Source organism: Salvelinus fontinalis, unplaced genomic scaffold (genome assembly GCF_029448725.1).
Source record: "Salvelinus fontinalis isolate EN_2023a unplaced genomic scaffold, ASM2944872v1 scaffold_0061, whole genome shotgun sequence".
Lineage (NCBI taxonomy): Eukaryota > Metazoa > Chordata > Actinopteri > Salmoniformes > Salmonidae > Salvelinus > Salvelinus fontinalis.
Window position 1 is genome coordinate 340,169 of NW_026600270.1, and position 20,110 is coordinate 360,278.

The 20,110-nt window shown below is 43.0% G+C and overlaps 1 protein-coding gene across 1 annotated transcript; it reads left to right on the forward strand.

Moving 5' to 3' along the window:
• Positions 1-2,123: 2,123 nt before the first annotated feature.
• LOC129842678 (zinc finger protein 883-like) lies at positions 2,124-17,424 on the forward strand. Its single transcript, XM_055911305.1, has 2 exons — positions 2,124-2,833; positions 13,846-17,424. The coding sequence occupies exons 1-2, from the start codon at positions 2,359-2,361 to the stop codon at positions 15,339-15,341; spliced, it is 1,971 nt and encodes a 656-aa protein (XP_055767280.1). The 5' UTR covers positions 2,124-2,358; the 3' UTR covers positions 15,342-17,424.
• The last annotated feature ends 2,686 nt before the right edge of the window (positions 17,425-20,110 follow it).

A 20,110-nucleotide genomic window follows, 5' to 3' on the forward strand; every position in this document is an offset into this window, starting at 1 on the left:
TTTTTTTAACTGCGCAGGTCTCACAAGAAGGTGTGTTATTCAGTCCATGGACGAGATATTCGACTCCTTTCAATTCTCACTTCCGCATTACAGCCTGACGAAGGCGTGTGACGTGTTTATATGGTCCCAAGTCAAAGGGCCTTTTATAGAGAAGGTCTTAAAGAGACACATCGCATTTTGGAAATCTCAATTCGGCTGGGAAAATGGCTGTAAAAATATTTCTGTTCGACTTAGAGAAACAATTCAAACCTTTTTAGAAACTATAGACTGTTATCTATCCAACAGTAGTAAATATATGCATATTGGAAAATAAAAAGTTTCTTAGGAGGCCGTTTGAAAATGTGCACACATTTTCCAGTTTTTTCAATATTCAGCTTGCAGCCCAAACAGGATAACCTGCTACAGCATGCAATACTATTAACTCACAAGGGGCATAACGTTACATGTACAATACTATCTCATTTTGGAAACGTTACATGGACAATACTATCCCATTTTGGAAACGTTACATGGACAATACTATCCCATTTTGGAAACGTTACATGTACAATACTATCCCATTTTTGAAACGTTACATGTACGCCCCTTGTGGAGGGAAATTAATATCTTAGATGGTAGCTGTAGATGGGATTCAAATGCATAATGGTATAAATACAGTGTCTAGACTACCTCTTTTGTATAAATGCCCTTCAGAATCCAAACACAGTATTGCCACGCAGCAAAATGTTGCGTATAATCTTTCGAGTCAGCTTGATAAAATATTGAACAATTTGTGTACAAAGATATCTTGAAATGGGATATTAGGCCTGTATGGCAGTACTGTATTGGCTAGTGCTTTCTCCAATATGTTCTTCTATTTTACATCACATTGTATGTCAATGCCATTTATCTTTCAATATTTATTTAATATATATATTTAATTGCTTGACACATTTTCTCTTCCTTTGAAATTCTTATAGGACAGAACATGGACACAATGCAATTGGGATCAAGAAGAAGGTACAGATCTGTTGTAGGACAGCTGCATTTGAAGTGTACATTTAACCTACATAGCAGTCAATACACACTGACATCTATTAGCATACAAATGTGTGCAAATGATCTTTTCAGATGTTCTCAGAAATGTATCAAGTCCATGGAATGGATATAGACAAAAAGATGATTCAAGGACTATCAGAGGTAGAGAAGCGAAGCAGGGGTGAGGACATCATCCTGCTATTTTGACAGTCCCTGAAGGACAATACAGAAGAGGAATTTGCTCTTATTCCTTCCCTTTCTCTAATGTATTTTGTAATAAAATTAGCAAGTGTAGTAAGATCATTGCTTTACTTTACTAGGACTGGAGACCACAGCAGCGATTCTGCTCTTGCCATACCTCTTCAATGAGGACCCAAGTGGCCTTTATGTCCGTGACAAGGTATGCCTATGCACCAATCATCTGTTTCTTCATAAACATAGGTGTGCATGCTGATATAAAACTACAGCTGAACATTTGTTATGCTCTTTGTTAATTGTATGTGTATTAATCTTTTCTTACTTTTGTTGACACAGATTTCACTGCTCTTCACTCCTTTACTGCACATTGGCGAAATCCATTTCACCATGAGAGTGAAATCCCGCTGGCCTTTGATGGGGAGAACATCCACGCCCTCGAGGACGTCCCCATGGGACTTGGGGCTCTGCTAGGGCTGAATTTTCTATTTTCCCTTAAATTTCCCAAAAATTTCAGAAAAACACACATGTTGTTAAGTTACTGTGTTCTGGGGAGAAGAGAAGTTGGGGTGAAGTTACCAGGGCCGGTCATAAAGATGGCAAACTTCCTAAAATAACTAAGTGGATACGATATACACACTAAAGCTGAAAAATCTGTATTTAGCATCAAGTCTACAATATTGTTAGCTTACCTATGATTCATTTTTAATGCATGTTTTTATTGTACATCATTATTTATATTCTGATGCCACATCGCCCGTTTTCAAAGAGAGTCGTTGTTTTTTAGGGGCAGTCGCTTTTTAGCTTTTTGCCTGCAAGTATTTTCTCAACTGCGATATCAACTCCAGTCAGCAGATGGCGATGAGCGTCTTTCAGGTGATTCTGCCACTGTGACGTATAATCTAGTGGACGGGACGCTTCTTCAACATCAACAGCTAGTCAGACACCGTGGTAGCTTGCTAGTCAAAATAGCCGAAATATTGAAGTTCTTTGGACTGTGTCGGTGTACAGCCACTGTGTAATCAACACAATTATATCGTATCTACTTTTCATTTCATATTTAAGTTGTTGTTAGCTAGCTAACTGAGTTGGCTTGATAAATTAGCCTAGCACTACGCTAATGCTAGCTAGCTGTTATCCCCGACCATGAGCTCACTAAACTTCTCTCCTCCTGTTAAAGAAGAGGATTTCTGCTGGACGGAGCAGGAAGCTCTGGGGCTGAACATTAACGTGAAAGAGGAGGATGTCACAGTAAATCATAAAGTAGAGAGTGAGGCTGTTACAGTGAAAGAAGAAGAGAAAGACGTTTCAGTGAAGGAAGAGGAAGACGCGTTCAGAGTGAAAGAGGAGGAGGATGTTACAGGAAAAGAAGAGGAAGACGCGTTCAGAGTGATACAAGAGGAGGATGTTACTGTGAAAGAAGAGGAGAAAGAGGAGGATGCAGTTTATGGAGTGGAGGAGGAGAATATGGCTGTCACATTGAAAAAGGAGGAGGAGGAAGAAGAGGAGGAAACTGGATATCTGGGCCCGGTTTCCCAAACGCATCTTAAGGCATCCAATGGTTCTAACGGTGAACTTAGCCATAAGATGGTTTTGAGAAACCGGGCCCTGATTAACAAAAGTAAGTACTGTCAAAAATACAGAGGCACAAACTCTGCAGTTGTTGAACTGATGTTTGGTATTAAAGGGGAAATCTGCAATTGCTACATCCATATTGTGATTTTTAAATTATTTATTTATAGCCATTGATTCTTGAAGAATATAACACATGCCTCATGAGCTTAGTAAAACTGTTGTACCCCATCAGAACCCCAAATAAGCTTTTTTACTCCAATGTTTAGAAGCAATGTAAATCAACACTGTATAGCCTCAACATGTTTTGAAATTTGTATTTATTTTACCTTTATTTATACCGTTTTTTTCTCATTGAGAATCTTTCCAAGAGAGACCTGGTCCAATAGCAATGTTGACAAAAACAAACACTGAATCCTATATCCTAAAAACAGGGTAAAACTATGTAAACCAACACTGTAAAGCCTCAACATGGTTAAAACGCTAATGTTGATATCATGGATGGTCAGTCCTTTGCATCCATTGGTCTGTCTATGAATTTGAGAGTAGTTACATTTCTCCAGCCCCATCATCTTATTACCAAAACAGTGGTGGAATTACAGCTTTGTTATTGGTTGACTGCAGATTGGTTGATTGATTGTTGTGTGGCTTTTTAAAAAAGGGCAACCTAGGATTTAAACAGAAACAAAATGGCTGCCCAGAGACTTGGTTTGGTAAACAGCTGAGGGATGGGGGAAGGAGAAATGTAACCACTGAAATTCATAGAGAAAGCTATTGTATCAACCTTAACACAAAACCTAGGGACCTCGTCAAGGAGTTCAGACATCTTGGCGTAACAGTTATAAGGTGTTGTCTTGACAGTCGCTGGACCCAGGTTTGAGTCCAGCTCAGGGCTACCCCATGAATTCACTACACTATGAATATAAGGACTGGCCATCCATGATGGCATAATGATAGTTTAACCAGGTTTCTAGGCTATATATTATATTCTAGAATTCATCCATGATGTCATAATGATAGTTTAACCAGGTTTCTAGGCTATATATTATATTCTAGAATTCATCCATGATGTCATAATGATAGTTTAACCAGGTTTCTAGGATGTATAGTATATTCTAGAATTCATCCATCATGTCATAATGATAGTTTAACCAGGTTTCTAGGCTATATAGTATATTCTAGAATTGCCAGTGTAGATTTCCTGTGGGGGTCAAATTGTTAGAGCTGTTGATAAGTCATTGTATAATATTCAGCATTTATTTTCATGCCATTACATCAATAACGCCCAACCAGAAGAGAAGAAACTCTTCCTGAACCACCTCCTCTTGCTGTCCTTCATACATTCTGACGTTGCTGGTAATCGGCTACACAAGCAGTCAGCAACCTACATTTGGAGTGCAAATGTATCTTACATTTACATTACATTTAAGTCATTTAGCAGACGCTCTTATCCAGAGCGACTTACAAATTGGTGCATTCACCTTATGATATCCAGTGGAACAACCACTTTACAATAGTGCATCTAACTCTTTTAAGGGTGGGGGGGGTTAGAAGGATTACTTTATCCTATCCTAGGTATTCCTTAAAGAGGTGGGGTTTCAGGTGTCTACGGAAGGTGGTGATTGACTCCGCTGACCTGGCGTCGTGAGGGAGTTTGTTCCACCATTGGGGTGCCAGAGCAGCGAACAGTTTTGACTGGGCTGAGCGGGAACTGTACTTCCTCAGAGGTAGGGAGGCGAGCAGGCCAAAGGTGGATGAACGCAGTGCCCTTGTTTGGGTGTAGGGCCTGATCAGAGCCTGAAGGTACGGAGGTCCCGTTCCCCTCACAGCTCCGTAGGCAAGCACCATGGTCTTGTAGCGGATTGGAGCTTCAACTGGAAGCCAGTGGAGAGAGCGGAGGAGCGGGGTGACGTGAGAGAACTTGGGAAGGTTGAACACCAGACGGGCTGCGGCGTTCTGGATGAGTTGTAGGGGTTTAATGGCACAGGCAGGGAGCCCAGCCAACAGCGAGTTGCAGTAATCCAGACGGGAGATGACAAGTGCCTGGATTAGGACCTGCACCGCTTCCTGTGTGAGGCAGGGTCGTACTCTGCGAATGTTGTAGAGCATGAACCTACAGGAACGGGTCACCGCCTTGATGTTAGTTGAGAACGACAGGGTGTTGTCCAGGATCACGCCAAGGTTCTTAGCACTCTGGGAGGAGGACACAATGGAGTTGTCAACCGTGATGGCGAGATCATGGAACGGGCAGTCCTTCCCCGGGAGGAAGAGCAGCTCCGTCTTGCCCAGGTTCAGCTTGAGGTGGTGATCCGTCATCCACACTGATATGTCTGCCAGACATGCAGAGATGCGATTCGCCACCTGGTTATCAGAAGGGGGAAAGGAGAAGATTAATTGTGTGTCGTCTGCATAGCAATGATAGGAGAGACCATGTGAGGATATGACAGAGCCAAGTGACTTGGTGTATAGCGAGAATAGGAGAGGGCCTAGAACAGAGCCCTGGGGGACACCAGTGGTGAGAGCACGTGGTGCGGAGACAGATTCTCGCCACGCCACCTGGTAGGAGTGACCTGTCAGGGAGGACGCAATCCAAGCGTGGGCCGCGCCGGAGATAACCAACTCGGAGAGGGTGGAGAGGAGGATCTGATGGTTCACAGTATCAAAGGCAGCCGATAGGTCTAGAAGGATGAGAGCAAAGGAGAGAGAGTTAGCTTTAGCAGTGCGGAGCGCCTCCGTGACACAGAGAAGAGCAGTCTCAGTTGAATGACTAGTCTTGAAACCTGACTGATTTGGATCAAGAAGGTCATTCTGAGAGAGATAGCAGGAGAGCTGGCCAAGGACGGCACGTTCAAGAGTTTTGGAGAGAAAAGAAAGAAGGGATACTGGTCTGTAGTTGTTGACATCGGAGGGATCGAGTGTAGGTTTTTTCAGAAGGGGTGCAACTCTCGCTCTCTTGAAGACGGAAGGGACGTAGCCAGCGGTCAAGGATGAGTTGATGAGCAAGGTGAGGTAAGGGAGAAGGTCTCCGGAAATGGTCTGGAGAAGAGAGGAGGGGATAGGGTCAAGCGGGCAGGTTGTTGGGCGGCCGGCCATCACAAGACGCAAGATTTCATCTGGAGAGAGAGGGGAGAAAGAGGTCAAAGCACAGGGTAGGGCAGTGTGAGCAGAACCAGCGGTGTCATTTGACTTAGCAAACGAGGATCGGATGTCGTCGACCTTCTTTTCAGAATGGTTGACGAAGTCATCCGCAGAGAGGGGGGAGGGGGAGGAGGATTCAGGAGGGAGGAGAAGGTGGCAAAGAGCTTCCTAGGGTTAGAGGCAGATGCTTGGAATTTAGAGTGGTAGAAAGTGGCTTTAGCAGCAGAGACAGAAGAGGAGAATGTAGAGAGGAGGGAGTGAAAGGATGCCAGGTCCGCAGGGAGGCGAGTTTTCCTCCATTTCCGCTCGGCTGCCCGGAGCCCTGTTCTGTGAGCTCGCAATGAGTCGTCGAGCCACGGAGCAGGAGAGGAGGACCGAGCCGGCCTGGAGGATAGGGGACATAGAGGGTCAAAGGATGCAGAAAGGGAGGAGAGGAGGTTTGAGGAGGCAGAATCAGGAGATAGGTTGGAGAATGTTTGAGCAGAGGGAAGAGATGATAGGATGGAAGAGGAGAGAGTAGCGGGGGAGAGAGAGCGAAGGTTGGGAAGGCGCGATACCATCCGAGTAGGGGCAGTGTGGGAAGTGTTGGATGAGAGCGAGAGGGAAAAGGATACAAGGTAGTGGTCGGAGACTTGGAGGGGAGTTGCAATGAGATTAGTGGAAGAACAGCATCTAGTAAAGATGAGGTCAAGCGTATTGCCTGCCTTGTGAGTAGGGGGGAAGGTGAGAGGGTGAGGTCAAAAGAGGAGAGGAGTGGAAAGAAGGAGGCAGAGAGGAATGAGTCAAAGGTAGACGTGGGGAGGTTAAAGTCACCCAGAACTGTGAGAGGTGAGCCATCCTCAGGAAAGGAACTTATCAAGGCGTCAAGCTCATTGATGAACTCTCCGAGGGAACCTGGAGGGCGATAAATGATAAGGGTGTTAAGCTTGAAAGGGCTGGTAACTGTGACAGCATGGAATTCAAAGGAGGCGATAGACAGATGGGTCAGGGGAGAAAGAGAGAATGTCCACTTGGGAGAGATGAGGATCCCAGTGCCACCACCCCGCTGACCAGAAGCTCTCGGGGTGTGCGAGAACACGTGGGCAGACGAGGAGAGAGCAGTAGGAGTAGCAGTGTTATCTGTGGTAATCCATGTTTCCGTCAGTGCCAAGAAGTCGAGGGACTGGAGGGAAGCATAGGCTGAGATGAACTCTGCCTTGTTGGCCGCAGATCGGCAGTTCCAGAGGCTGCCGGAGACCTGGAACTCCACGTGGGTCGTGCGCGCTGTGACCACCAGGTTAGAGGGGCAGCGGCCACGCGGTGTGAAGCGTTTGTATGGTCTGTGCAGAGAGGAGAGAACAGGGATAGACAGACACATAGTTGACAGGCTACAGAAGGGGCTACGCTAATGCAAAGGAGATTGGAATGACAAGTGGACTACACGTCTCGAATGTTCAGAAAGTTAAGCTTACGTTGCAAAAAATCTTATTGACTAAAATGATACAGTACTGCTAGCTGGTGAAGTAGGCTAGCTAGCAGTGGCTGCGTTGTTAACTTTGTTTGAAAGTGTAGCTGGCTAGGTAACCTCGATAACTGGCTAGGTAACCTCGACAACCTCGATAATTACTCTAAACTACACAATTATCTTGGATACAAAGACAGCAAAGACAACTATGTAGCTAGCTAACACTACACTAATCAAGTCGTTCCGTTGTAATGTAATAGTTTCTACAGTGCTGCTATTCGGTAGAAGTTGGCTAGCTGGCTAGCTAGCAGTGTTGACTAGGTAGGAGAACGGCGGCGCGGCGGACAAAAATAGCTGGCTAGCTAACCTCGATAATTACTCTAAACTACACAATTATCTTTGATACAAAGACGGCTATGTAGCTAGCTAAGAAAAAATTGCTAAGATCAAACAAATCAAACCGTTGTACTGTAATGAAATGAAATGAAATGTAATACTACCTGTGGAGCGAAGCGAAATGCGACTACTCGCTCCAACCCGGAAGTGCATTATTACCATTTCTACTGATCTGGTGCCAGTTATGATTTTCATATGTTCATTTTACTGGAACAGTTTAATTTCATTGATAATAGTATCTCAAAATCATTGTCTGTGATTAATCTACATTCTATCTAAATCTAAATGAAAATTATACAAATCTAAAAGTAACTTTTATAGCCCACTATGTAAAAAATTGCCTACATAAAGCCAACACATAAAAACGTTGCATTCTGCATTTAGAAAATATCCTGATAAAAATATCCTAGAAATCACTTTGGCTGCACATGGCCTGTCTACAACAAGCTTGCAACATTTTATAACATTTTCTGGGCTCTCAGTTTTCCCACGCCAGTGAGTTTGGGACAGACACAGCTGTCGGCTATTTGTGCAAAGGATAAGAAGTAATCAGGTATTTTATGACATTTCCACTGGATCAGCGCTTTACATTTTTCCCTTTTGTGCCAAGTGGTTATCGAAAGGGCGAGAGCTGGAAATATTTTAAGAAATTACTTTAAGGAACTATTCTCATTTGAAATTGATTTTGATTAGACTTTGTTTACTTGCTGTTTGGAGGTGAAGAGAAATGTGCTTTGAGAAGCTCCACAACTCATTAATGGTGCTGCGTTAACCTGTCTAGGATGAGGGTGCCGCTAGCGGCACTCCCCCCCCACCCCCACTGAAAAGGCAGAGCCGCGAAATTCAAAAAAAATATTTTTTTTAAATATTTAACTTTCACACATTAAAGTCCAATACAGCTAATGAAAGACACAGATCTTGTGAATCCAGCCAACATGTCCGATTTTTAAAATGTTTTACAGGAAAGACACAATATGTAAAGATGTAAATCTATTACCTAAAAACACATTAGCATAATCCACCATCTTTTATTTGTCCACCAACACCAGTAGCTATCACCAATTCGGCTAAACTAAGATATTTATAGCCCCTAACCAAGAAAAAAACTCATCAGATGACAGTCTGATAACATATTTATGGTATGGGATAGGTTTTGTTAGAAAAATGTGCATATTTCAGGTAGATGGCATAGGTTACAATTGCACCCACCGTCACAAATGGACTAGAATAACTACATAGAGCAACGTGTTTACCTACTTACTAATCATCAAACATTTCGTAAAAATACACAGCATACACTAATCGAAAGACACAGATCCTGTGAATACAGACAATATTTCAGATTTTCTAAGTGTCTTACAGCGAAAACACAATAAATCGTTATATTAGCATAGCACATGTGCAAACATTACCCCAGCATTAATTCTAGCCAAAGTGAGCGATAACGTAAACATCGCCAAAATATATTATTTTTTCACTAACCTTCTCAGAATTCTTCAGATGACACCCCTGTAACATCACATTACAACATGCATATACAGTTTGTTCGAAAATGTGCATATTTAGCCACCAAAATCATGGTTAGACAATGTGAAATGTAGCCCAGCTGGTGAGAAAATGTCCGTGCGCCATATTAGACAGTGATCTACTCTTATACATAAATACTCATAAACGTGACTAAAAAATATAGGGTGGACATCGATTGATAGACAATTTAATTCTTAATACAATCGCGGAATTACATATTTTAAATTATCCTTACTTTTCAATACAGTTTGCGCCAAGCGAAGCTACGTCAAAAAACATGGCGTCCTAAGACACTAACATTTTTCGACAGAAACACGATTTATCATAATAAAAATGTCCTACTTTGAGCTGTTCTTCCATCAGTATCTTGGGCAAAAGATCCTTTCTTGGGTCTAATCGTCTTTTGGTGGAAAGCTGTCCTCTTGCCATGTGGAAATGCCAACTGCGTTCAGCATGAACTGGAAGCGTGCCCAGCGATTCACAGCGTTTCAGAAATAAATGTCCCAAAATCGCACTAAACGGATATAAATTGCTATAAAACGCTTTAAATTAACTACCTTATGATGTTTTTAACTCCTATAACGAGTCTTAACATGACCGGAGAAAGATTACTCCCAACACTAATGCTTGGAACAGGTGCGGGTCGGTGTCCTCCACGCGCATAACGCAGCTCCAAAAGACTTACTAGCTACAGGGTTTTTTAATTTATAGTGCCTGTGAACGCGCAATCGACCCCATTCAAATCGTCATCGCGTAAAGGCATCCAGGGGAAGACGTAAGCAGTGTCCGTATACTCATAGCAATAACAGTGGCCTTTTAACTGACTCCAGATCAGGGGCCAACATTTCTGAAATCTGACTCCATGTCAGGGAAATTGCTGTAGAATGGGTTCTGTTCCACTTAGAGACAAAATTTCAACTCCTATAGAAACTATAGACTGTTTTCTATCCAATAATAATAATAATATGCATATTGTACGATCAAGAATTTTGTGGGAAGCCGTTTCAAAAATTACACGATTAGCATAAATAGTGACAACAGCGCCCCCAGCCTCAACAGGTTAAGTTTGCAAAATCCAATGGTTTTAACCGAGAGTCACCTTAACTTTATTGACACCCAAATGGATACTGTCATTAACGCGGTTCTTCAATAATTACACATCATTCTTAATACTGAAGCTGTTTAGTTAGTCACATGTTCATCTATCATCAGCTGATCCAGGAAATAATTTTCTGAATGACAGTCAAATGACAAACATCACGACATGCAACAACAACCAAAGTGCTTCTTCATTCATTACTCTGGTAAAGACAGTTATGCCGTGCTCCACGTTGGATCCAACATCCCTAACAAATTGATGTTTATAATGTGTTATTGTCTGCTTGATTTACAGTAATGTCTCGTTTGTCTGTTTGGACACAGAGATACTTAGCTCATAATGTGTAGAGAACTGTTCCTTGATGGATCGGCTATTGTACAACACACAGAGCTATTTTCCTTTATTCAGGACATTTAGAATGACAACACATTACAGAGTAGCCTAGTGGGATTATTCACCAAATTATCTGGTGACCAGGTTATGAAATGTCACGACAAAGACATTTTAGTTTCCATGTTTCACCTGAAATATTAAATTGTTTATAGTCCTAGGTCTATGTTATTGTTAGGTGAAGTTATGGGTTCTACAGTAGGTCTATGTTGTTATTAGGTGAAGTTATGGGTCCTACAGTAGGTCTATGTTATTGTTTGGTGAAGTTATGGGCCAATTTGTCAAACACTTAGTGGACAAACCCTCATTGTCAGGCTGATGGCAAAGCCTAAGAACATTTTACTGGTTGAATTGTTTCAGTTTAAAGCAATTGATTTGCCGCAATAACACACACATATTAAGCAGGAGATTCAAACGAGCCTTACAATTACAATCCAAAGTAATGTGAAATGGACTCATCAGCAACCTGGAAATGGAGGCTATTATTGCTGTCAGCCTATGAGAACTCCCCTGAGTTTTCCCACACGGTGGTGAACTAGTGAATAGACAACAGAGGTTAATGTGAGTTTCCTTGAGAAGCACTCCTGATCTTGTGCTGTAATATTCAGAATACATTGTGAAAACTAAAATCTTTGCTCACCATTTTTGCTCCAGGCAGATATACTACATCCATAACTAGTGGTTTCCTCATTACCAGATATACTACATCCATAACTAGTGGTTTCCTCATTACCAGACATACTACATCCATAACTAGTGGTTTCCTCATTACCAGATATACTACATCCATAACTAGTGGTTTCCTCATTACCAGATATACTACACCCATAACTAGTGGTTTCCTCATTACCAGATATACTACATCCATAACTAGTGGTTTCCTCATTACCAGATATACTACATCCATAACTAGCGGTTTCCTCATTAGCAGGGAGGAGTTTCTGCAACCAAATTGCGTGTGCATCGCCCTCGTGCCGCAATTTTAGCAAACACAGAAAGGGGCCTATATTGGACACCAAAAGTCGTCTGGCACACTGCTTAGAGTTTCAACAACTTGAATAACTTATTCCTAGCCGACAATCATCGATGTTACTACTAATGTGAAAACAAGACAAAATATCACTATTGTTCCTGTCTTGACTGTCTTAATTGTTAAATTTAACAGACGTCAATTGTTGTACAACTTCATTGGTATGCTCTGGGCATCACCCTTTACCTCAAAGAAACAGTGGATTTCTGCTGTTGTGGGCCTTTAACTTTTTATGGCTGCAGGGGCAGTATTGAGTAGCTTGGATGAAAGGTGCACATTTCAAACGGCCTCGTACTCAATTCTTGCTCGTACAATATGCATATTATTATTACTATTGGATAGAAAACACTCTCAAGTTTCTAAAACCGTTTCAATTATATCTGTGAGTAAAACAGAACTCCTTTTGCAGCAAACTTCCTCTCAGAAAGTGAAAAATCTGAAATCGAGGCTCTGTTCCAGGGCCTCCCTATTCATTTGCTTGAAATCTATTAGTATACATGCACTTCATATGCCTTCCACTAGATGTCAATAGGCAGTGAGAGAAGAAATGGAGTGTATAGCTTGATCTGAGGTCAAAAGAGAGCTCTTGGAATGACATGACCCCAATTTCCTTTGTTCAGGAAGGCGCGAGAAGGAACTCTGGATTGCCTTCTGAAAAGCTTTCATTATAGACGGCTAATATCTCCGGCTTTGATTTTATTTGATAAATGTGATAATATCATCGTAAAGTATGTTTTTTCAATATAGTTTTATCAGATTATTGAAATTTTATCGGGAGTTTTGGCGTGTTCTGTTCTCTGCGTTTGGTGGTGATGGAGAGCTTCGCGCCACTTGGCTAGCTTTGGTTGTTAATTCGAGAGGAAAAAAGGACATTCTAAAACCAAACAACGATTGTTCTGGACAAAGGACCTCTTGTACAAGATTCTGATGGAAGCAAAAGTAGGACCCATTTATGATGTAATTTCTGTCGAAAATGTTTAATATTATCTTCCGGCCTTATTTTGGGCGCTGTCTCGATATAACGTAAGCTGTATGTCGTACTAAAGTTATTTTTAGAATTCTAACACGGCGATTGCATTAAGAACTAGTGTATCTATCATTTGTACAACATGTATTTTTTAGTAAAGTTTATTATGAGTTATTTGGTCAGAATAGGTGAGTGTCAGAAATATATCCGGAGATTCTGGAAAATAGTTGCTACGTTTTCACAATGTATAACCACGGATTTCAGCTCTAAATATGCACATTTTCGAACAAAACATAAATGTATTGTATAACCTGATGTTATAGGACTGTCATCTGATGAAGTTTGTCCAGGTTAGTGAAAAATTATATATCTTTTGCTGTTTTTTTGCGATCGCTAACTTTTGCTGCTGATTAAATGGGTTGTGTTTTTGGCTATTGTGGGAAGCTAATATAATGCTATATTGTGTTTTCGCTGTAAAACACTTAAAAAATCTGAAATATTGGCTGGATTCACAAGATGTTTGTCTTTCATTTGCTGTATGTATTTTTCATAAATGTTTTATGATGAGTATTTAGGTATTTCACGTTGGTCTCTATAATTACTCTGGCTGCTTCGGTGTTATTTGTGATGGTAGCTGCAATGTAAAACTATGATTTATACCTGAAATATGCACATTTTTCGAACAAAACATAGATTTATTGTATAACATGTTATAAGACTGTCATCTGATGAAGTCGTTTGGTTGGTTCTTGGTTAGTTTGGTTGGTTTTGTGCAAGCTACCTGTGCTGTGAAAAATGTCTGTGCTTTTTTGTATTTGGTGGTGAGCTAACATAAATATATGTGGTGTTTTCGCTGTAAAACATTTAAAAAATCGGACATGTTGGCTGGATTCACAAGATGTTTATCTTTCATTTGCTGTATTGGACTTGTTAATGTGTGAAAGTAAAATATTTCTAAAAAATATCTTTTGAATTTGGCGCCCTGCACTTGGACTGGCTGTTGTCATAAGTGTACCGACATCGGGCTTGCAGCCATATTAACCATCTGTATGACTTTGATGTTCACACAGGAGAGAGACGGGACTATCGTGGAACGTCTGGGGAGCCTCAACAATATCATGATGCTGACGAGGCAGAGAAGAGTCTCTCCAGATCAGAACACGTCAAGAAACACTCGCGGAGATCCACAGGGAAGAAACCTCACTGCTGCTCTGACTGTGGGAAGAGATTCACCTCCTCAGCAGGCATTATAATTCATCAGAGAATCCACACAGGAGAGAAATCTTTTAGCTGTGATGAATGTGGGAAGAGTTTTACTACGTCTTGCAATCTGACACGACACCAGAGAACACACACAGAAGAGAAACCTTATACCTGTTATCAATGTGGGAAGAGTTTTGTTTCATCTGGCCTTCTGACTGTACACCAGAGAATACACACAGGAGAGAAACATTATAGCTGTAATCAATGTGGGAAGAGTTTTACTCAGCTAAGCAACCTGATAACACACCAGAGAACACACACAGGCGAGAAACCTCATAGCTGTACTCAATGTGGGAAGAGTTTTACTCAGCTAAGCAACCTGATAGCACACCAGAGAACACACACAGGCGAGAAATCTCATAGCTGTACTCAATGTGGAAAGAGTTTTACTCAGCTAAGCAACCTGATAACACACCAGAGAACACACACAGGTGAGAAACCGTACAGCTGTGATCAATGTGGGAAGAGTTTTACTCAGCTAAGCAGCCTGATGATACACCAGAGAACACACACAGGAGAGAAACCTTATAGCTGTACTCAATGTGGAAAGCGTTTTAGCCAGTCAACCAGCCTGATATCACACCAGAGAACACACACAGGCGATAAACCTTATAGCTGTACTCAATGTGGGAAGAGTTTTAGCCATTCAACCAGCCTGATATCACACCAGAGAATACACACAGGAGAGAAACCGTATAGCTGTACTCAATGTGGGAAGAGTTTTAGCCATTCAACTAGCCTGACACGACACCAGAGAACACACACAGGAGAGAAACCGTATAGCTGTGATGAATGTGGGAAGAGTTTTACGAAGTCTTGCAATCTGACGAGACACCAGAGAACACACACAGGAGAGAAATATTATACCTGTTATCAATGTGGGAAGAGTTTTGTTTTATCTGGCCTTCTGACTGTACACCAGAGAACACACACAGGAGAGAAACTCTTTAGCTGTGATCAATGTGGGAAGAGTTTTACTCAGCTATGGAACCTGATATCACACCAAAGAACACACACAGGAGAGAAACACTATAGCTGTGATAAATGTGGGACGAGTTTTGTTCCATCTGGCGATCTGACAGTACACCAGAGAACACACATAGGAGAGAAGTATTTTAGCTGTAATCAATGTGGGAAGAGTTTTGTTCCATCTGGCGATCTGACAGTACACCAGGGAACACACACAGGAGATAAGTCTTTTAGCTGTAATCAATGTGGGAAGAGTTTTGTTTCATCTACTGGTCTGACAATGCACCAGAGAACACACACAGGAGAGGAACCTTTTAGCTGTGACCAGAGATAATCTGATTAAAGATATCTGATCAAATATTAGAAAATACATGAAGGAGTTGATTCATTCATTGATATCATGAATGTCACAATGTAGAATGTTAACACTTTGTAGTTGGAATATTTTAATAATGTCACAATGTAGATGCCTAAATGTTTGCCCCCTTATCAATTGATTTCAGCATGATATGGATATCAGCCTCAGGGGAGGAGTACTATTTATGAGATTTAACAAAAAGTGACTAACAAGAAAAGAGTTGTGTTCCACTTACCACGTTAGTGACCCACTTGAATCAAAATGCAACACTTCAGAATGTAGCGATCTGTTTTCTACAAGTTGTCCTCTAACCAGGGATGTACACATTATTCCCAGGTTCCGTGTGGTTTTTGAGCTGTTAGTTTTAACAGGACGTGCAACCTCCTCTCGCACAATTGATTTCAACATAATATCGATGAGTGATGACAAATAAGTGTTGTGTTCCTTTGTTCAGCGACCCCTACATTTAAATGCATCACTACAAAATGTAGCTGACTGTCTTTTGCAGGTTGTCCTCTAATCAGTGAGCTAAATGATATCTCCCATTTCCATGTGTTTTTTTAGTTGTTAGTTTCAACAGCAAGTACAACCTGATTTCCCCCCTAATCGATGTCAGTGATTTATTGCTACTTGTCAAAACAACAGCGTTTTTGGTGCTTGTGTCCATGGTGAGGTCAACTTGGTTTCTGATTGTCTCAAGGTTTGGCAGTCAAATAGATTTGTGTTTAGCCAGTGCGGTCCATGGACCAGAAATTATTTTGACTTTCCGTATTAGAGATGAGTTATGTTTGCGCTCGTTCCAAGGGAACGAGAGTTCTAGAAGCTAGTGAGTTTTAGGAAGACGAGAGTTCTAGAAGCTAGTGAGTTTTAGGAAGACGAGAGTTCTAGAAGCTAGTGAGTTTTAGGAAGACGAGAGTTCTAGAAGCTAGTGAGTTTTAGGAAGACGAGCGTTCTAGAAGCTAGTGAGTTTTAGGAAGACGAGAGTTCTAGAAGCTTGTGAGTTTTAGGAAGGGAAAAATAAACTTTTTTTCTTCTTGTTTTTAATTGTTGACAGCCAGTAGACACCATGTTTATATTGTAGTTGATTATAATGTGAATTGGAAGTTGTTTTCTGTTTGTGGTGCACATTCTCTTAAGGTGTTAGTCTTTGGTTTTTCCATTTATGTTTTGAGGTTGGACTTTAGCACGTCTAGCTCATTAGCACGTATAGCTCGTTAGCACGTAGGGCGCACCGATTTGTGTCACCTCGTTAGTCAGTATGTGTTACACCTGTGCTGGCTTGTCCATCTCGTTAGTGGGAAGGTGTTTCACCTGAGCTGGTCCAGGTTCTATTTAAGAGTGTCTGGCCCAGTGCTCCAGTTGTCTTGATAGATGTGGAATGTCAACACCTTTAGTTGCTCCACCTTTTTGGTTTGCTTCCTGTCTTTAAGTTTGGTGTGGGTTTTTCTTTTGTTTGCCTCTTCTTGGGCAGATTTAGTGGGTCTCATGGTTGGTGTCTTTTATGTCCCAGTTGTTGTTACTAGTCAACTTTCAGAGGACACTGAGAGAAAAATTGCAACATTATATTATAATACTTTATGCAACAGAATAGAGGGTTCTTAGAACTATTGTGTCTGTGTGTTCTACTGAGGATGGGCCTCTGGGAGAAAACACTGACAGGAGATTTACAATGTCTTTTGGGTGATAAAACCTAAAGAGACCGCATTCCAGAGCATGAGTTAATGTTTCTGTTCTATATGGTACCAGGGATAGATGACCCCAGGGCCAGACCCTGGTCTCTACACAAAGAGTACCATTTTTACAGCAGATACTGTCTGCTGTGAACTATAAGTATCTTTCATACAAATCTAAACCTTGTGACCCGTTCTATACATCTGTTGTTCGTCATGTAGGTTGAAAGACCTTTGTACTTCTGTCTTGTGGCTCTCAACGAATCATCTGGGGGTGATTTGTCAACCAGCCATCACCGTACAGCACTCAATTGATTAACTTTATATTTGCGTGTTGTATTGACCTGCTCCATTATTAATAAGTGAATAAAGATTTAGTTTAAGAATAATTCTGACTTGTGTGATAAGTTTGTCTCTCCTCATTTGATATGAAAGAAATTAACCACATTTGGCAATGGGGATGTGAATCTTGACTTGGTGACCGCTGCTGACGACCTGGGTAAATGACCTGGCTCCTGAGGACCTGGGTAAATGACCTGGCTCCTGACGACCTGGGTAAATGACCTGGCTCCTGACGACCTGGGTAAATGACCTGGCTCCTGACGACCTGGGTAAATGACCTGGCTCCTGATGACCTAGGTAAATGACCTGGCTCCTGACAATCTGGGTAAATGACCTGGCTCCTGACGACCTGGGTAAATTACCTGGCTCCTGTGAACCTGGGTAAATGACCTGGCTCCTGGCGACCTGGGTAAATGACCTGGCTCCTGAATACCTGTGTAAATGACCTGGCTCCTGACTACCTGAGTAAATGACCTGGCTCCTGACGACCTGAGTAAATGACCTGGGTAAATGACCTTGCTCCTGACAACCTGGGCAAATTACCTGGGTAAATTACCTGGCTCCTGACGACCTGGGAAAATGACCTGGCAGCTGACGACCTGGGTAAATGACCTGGCTCCTGACGACCTGGGTAAATGACCTGGCTCCTGATGACCTGGGTAAAAGACCTGGCTCCTGACTACCTGGGTAAATGACCTGGCTCCTGAATACCTGGGTAAATGACCTGGCTCCTGACTACCTGGGTAATTGACCTGGCTCCTTACAACATGGGCAAATTACCTGGGTAAATTACCTGGCTCCTGACGACCTGGGTAAATGACCTGGCTGCTGACGACCTGCGTAAATGACCTGGCTCCTGACGACCTGGGTAAATGACCTGGCTCCTGACGACCTGGGTAAATGACCTGGCTCCTGACGACCTAGGTAAATGAGCTGGCTCCTGGCGACCTGGGTAAATGACCTGGGTAAATGACCTTGCTCCTGACGACCTGGGTAAATGACCTGGCTCCTGACGACCTGGGTAAATGACCTGGGTAAATTACCTGGCTCCTGATGACCTGGGTAAATGACCTGGCTCCTGACAACCTGGGCAAATTACCTGGGTAAATTACCTGGCTCCTGACGACCTGAGTAAATGACCTGGCTGCTGACTACCTGGGTAAATGACCTGGCTCCTGTGAACCTGGGTAAATGACCTGGCTCCTGACGACCTGGGTAAATGACCTGGCTCCTGACGACCTGGGTAAATGACCTGGCTGCTGACGACCTGCGTAAATGACCTGGCTCCTGACGACCTGGGTAAATGACCTGGCTCCTGTGATCCTGGGTAAATGACCTGGCTCCTGACGACCTGGGTAAATGACCTGGCTCCTGACTACCTGGGTAAATGACCTGGCTCCTGTGAACCTGGGTAAATGACCTGGCTCCTGACTACCTGGGTAAATGACCTGGCTCCTGACTACCTGGGTAAATGACCTGGCTCCTGACTACCTGGGTAATTGACCTGGCTCCTTACAACATGGGCAAATTACCTGGGTAAATTACCTGGCTCCTGACGACCTGGGTAAATGACCTGGCTGCTGACGACCTGCGTAAATGACCTGGCTCCTGACGACCTGGGTAAATGACCTGGCTCCTGACGACCTGGGTAAATGACCTGGCTCCTGACGACCTAGGTAAATGACCTGGCTCCTGACGACCTGGGTAAATGACCTGGGTAAATGACCTTGCTCCTGACGACCTGGGTAAATGACCTGGCTCCTGACGACCTGGGTAAATGACCTGGGTAAATTACCTGGCTCCTGATGACCTGGGTAAATGACCTGGCTCCTGACAACCTGGGCAAATTACCTGGGTAAATTACCTGGCTCCTGACGACCTGAGTAAATGACCTGGCTGCTGACTACCTGGGTAAATGACCTGGCTCCTGTGAACCTGGGTAAATGACCTGGCTCCTGACGACCTGGGTAAATGACCTGGCTCCTGACGACCTGGGTAAATGACCTGGCTGCTGACGACCTGCGTAAATGACCTGGCTCCTGACGACCTGGGTAAATGACCTGGCTCCTGTGATCCTGGGTAAATGACCTGGCTCCTGACGACCTGGGTAAATGACCTGGCTCCTGACTACCTGGGTAAATGACCTGGCTCCTGTGAACCTGGGTAAATGACCTGGCTCCTGACGACCTGGGTAAATGACCTGGGTAAATGACCTGGCTCCTTATGACCTGGGTAAATGACCTGGCTCCTGACTACCTGGGTAAATGACCTGGCTCCTGACTACCTGGGTAAATGACCTGGCTCCTGACTACCTGGGTAAATGACCTGGCTCCTGACAACCTGGGCAAATTACCTGGGTAAATTACCTGGCTCCTGACGACCTGGGTAAATGACCTGGCTCCTGACAACCTGCGTAAATGACCTGGCTCCTGACGACCTGGGTAAATGACCTGGCTCCTGACGACCTGGGTAAATGACCTGGCTCCTGACGACCTAGGTAAATGACCTGGCTCCTGACGACCTGGGTAAATGACCTGGGTAAATTACCTGGCTCCTGATGACCTGGGTAAATGACCTGGCTCCTGACAACCTGGGCAAATTACCTGGGTAAATTACCTGGCTCCTGACGACCTGAGTAAATGACCTGGCTGCTGACTACCTGGGTAAATGACCTGGCTCCTGTGAACCTGGGTAAATGACCTGGCTCCTGGCGACCTGGGTAAATTACCTGGC

Coding starts and splice junctions, on each gene's coding strand:
- LOC129842678 (XM_055911305.1), top strand. CDS start 2,359: ATGAGCTCACTAAACTTCTCTCCTCCTGTTAAAGAAGAGGATTTCTGC. Junction 2,834..13,845: donor CCGGGCCCTGATTAACAAAA/GTAAGTACTGTC, acceptor ATGTTCACACAG/GAGAGAGACGGGACTATCGT.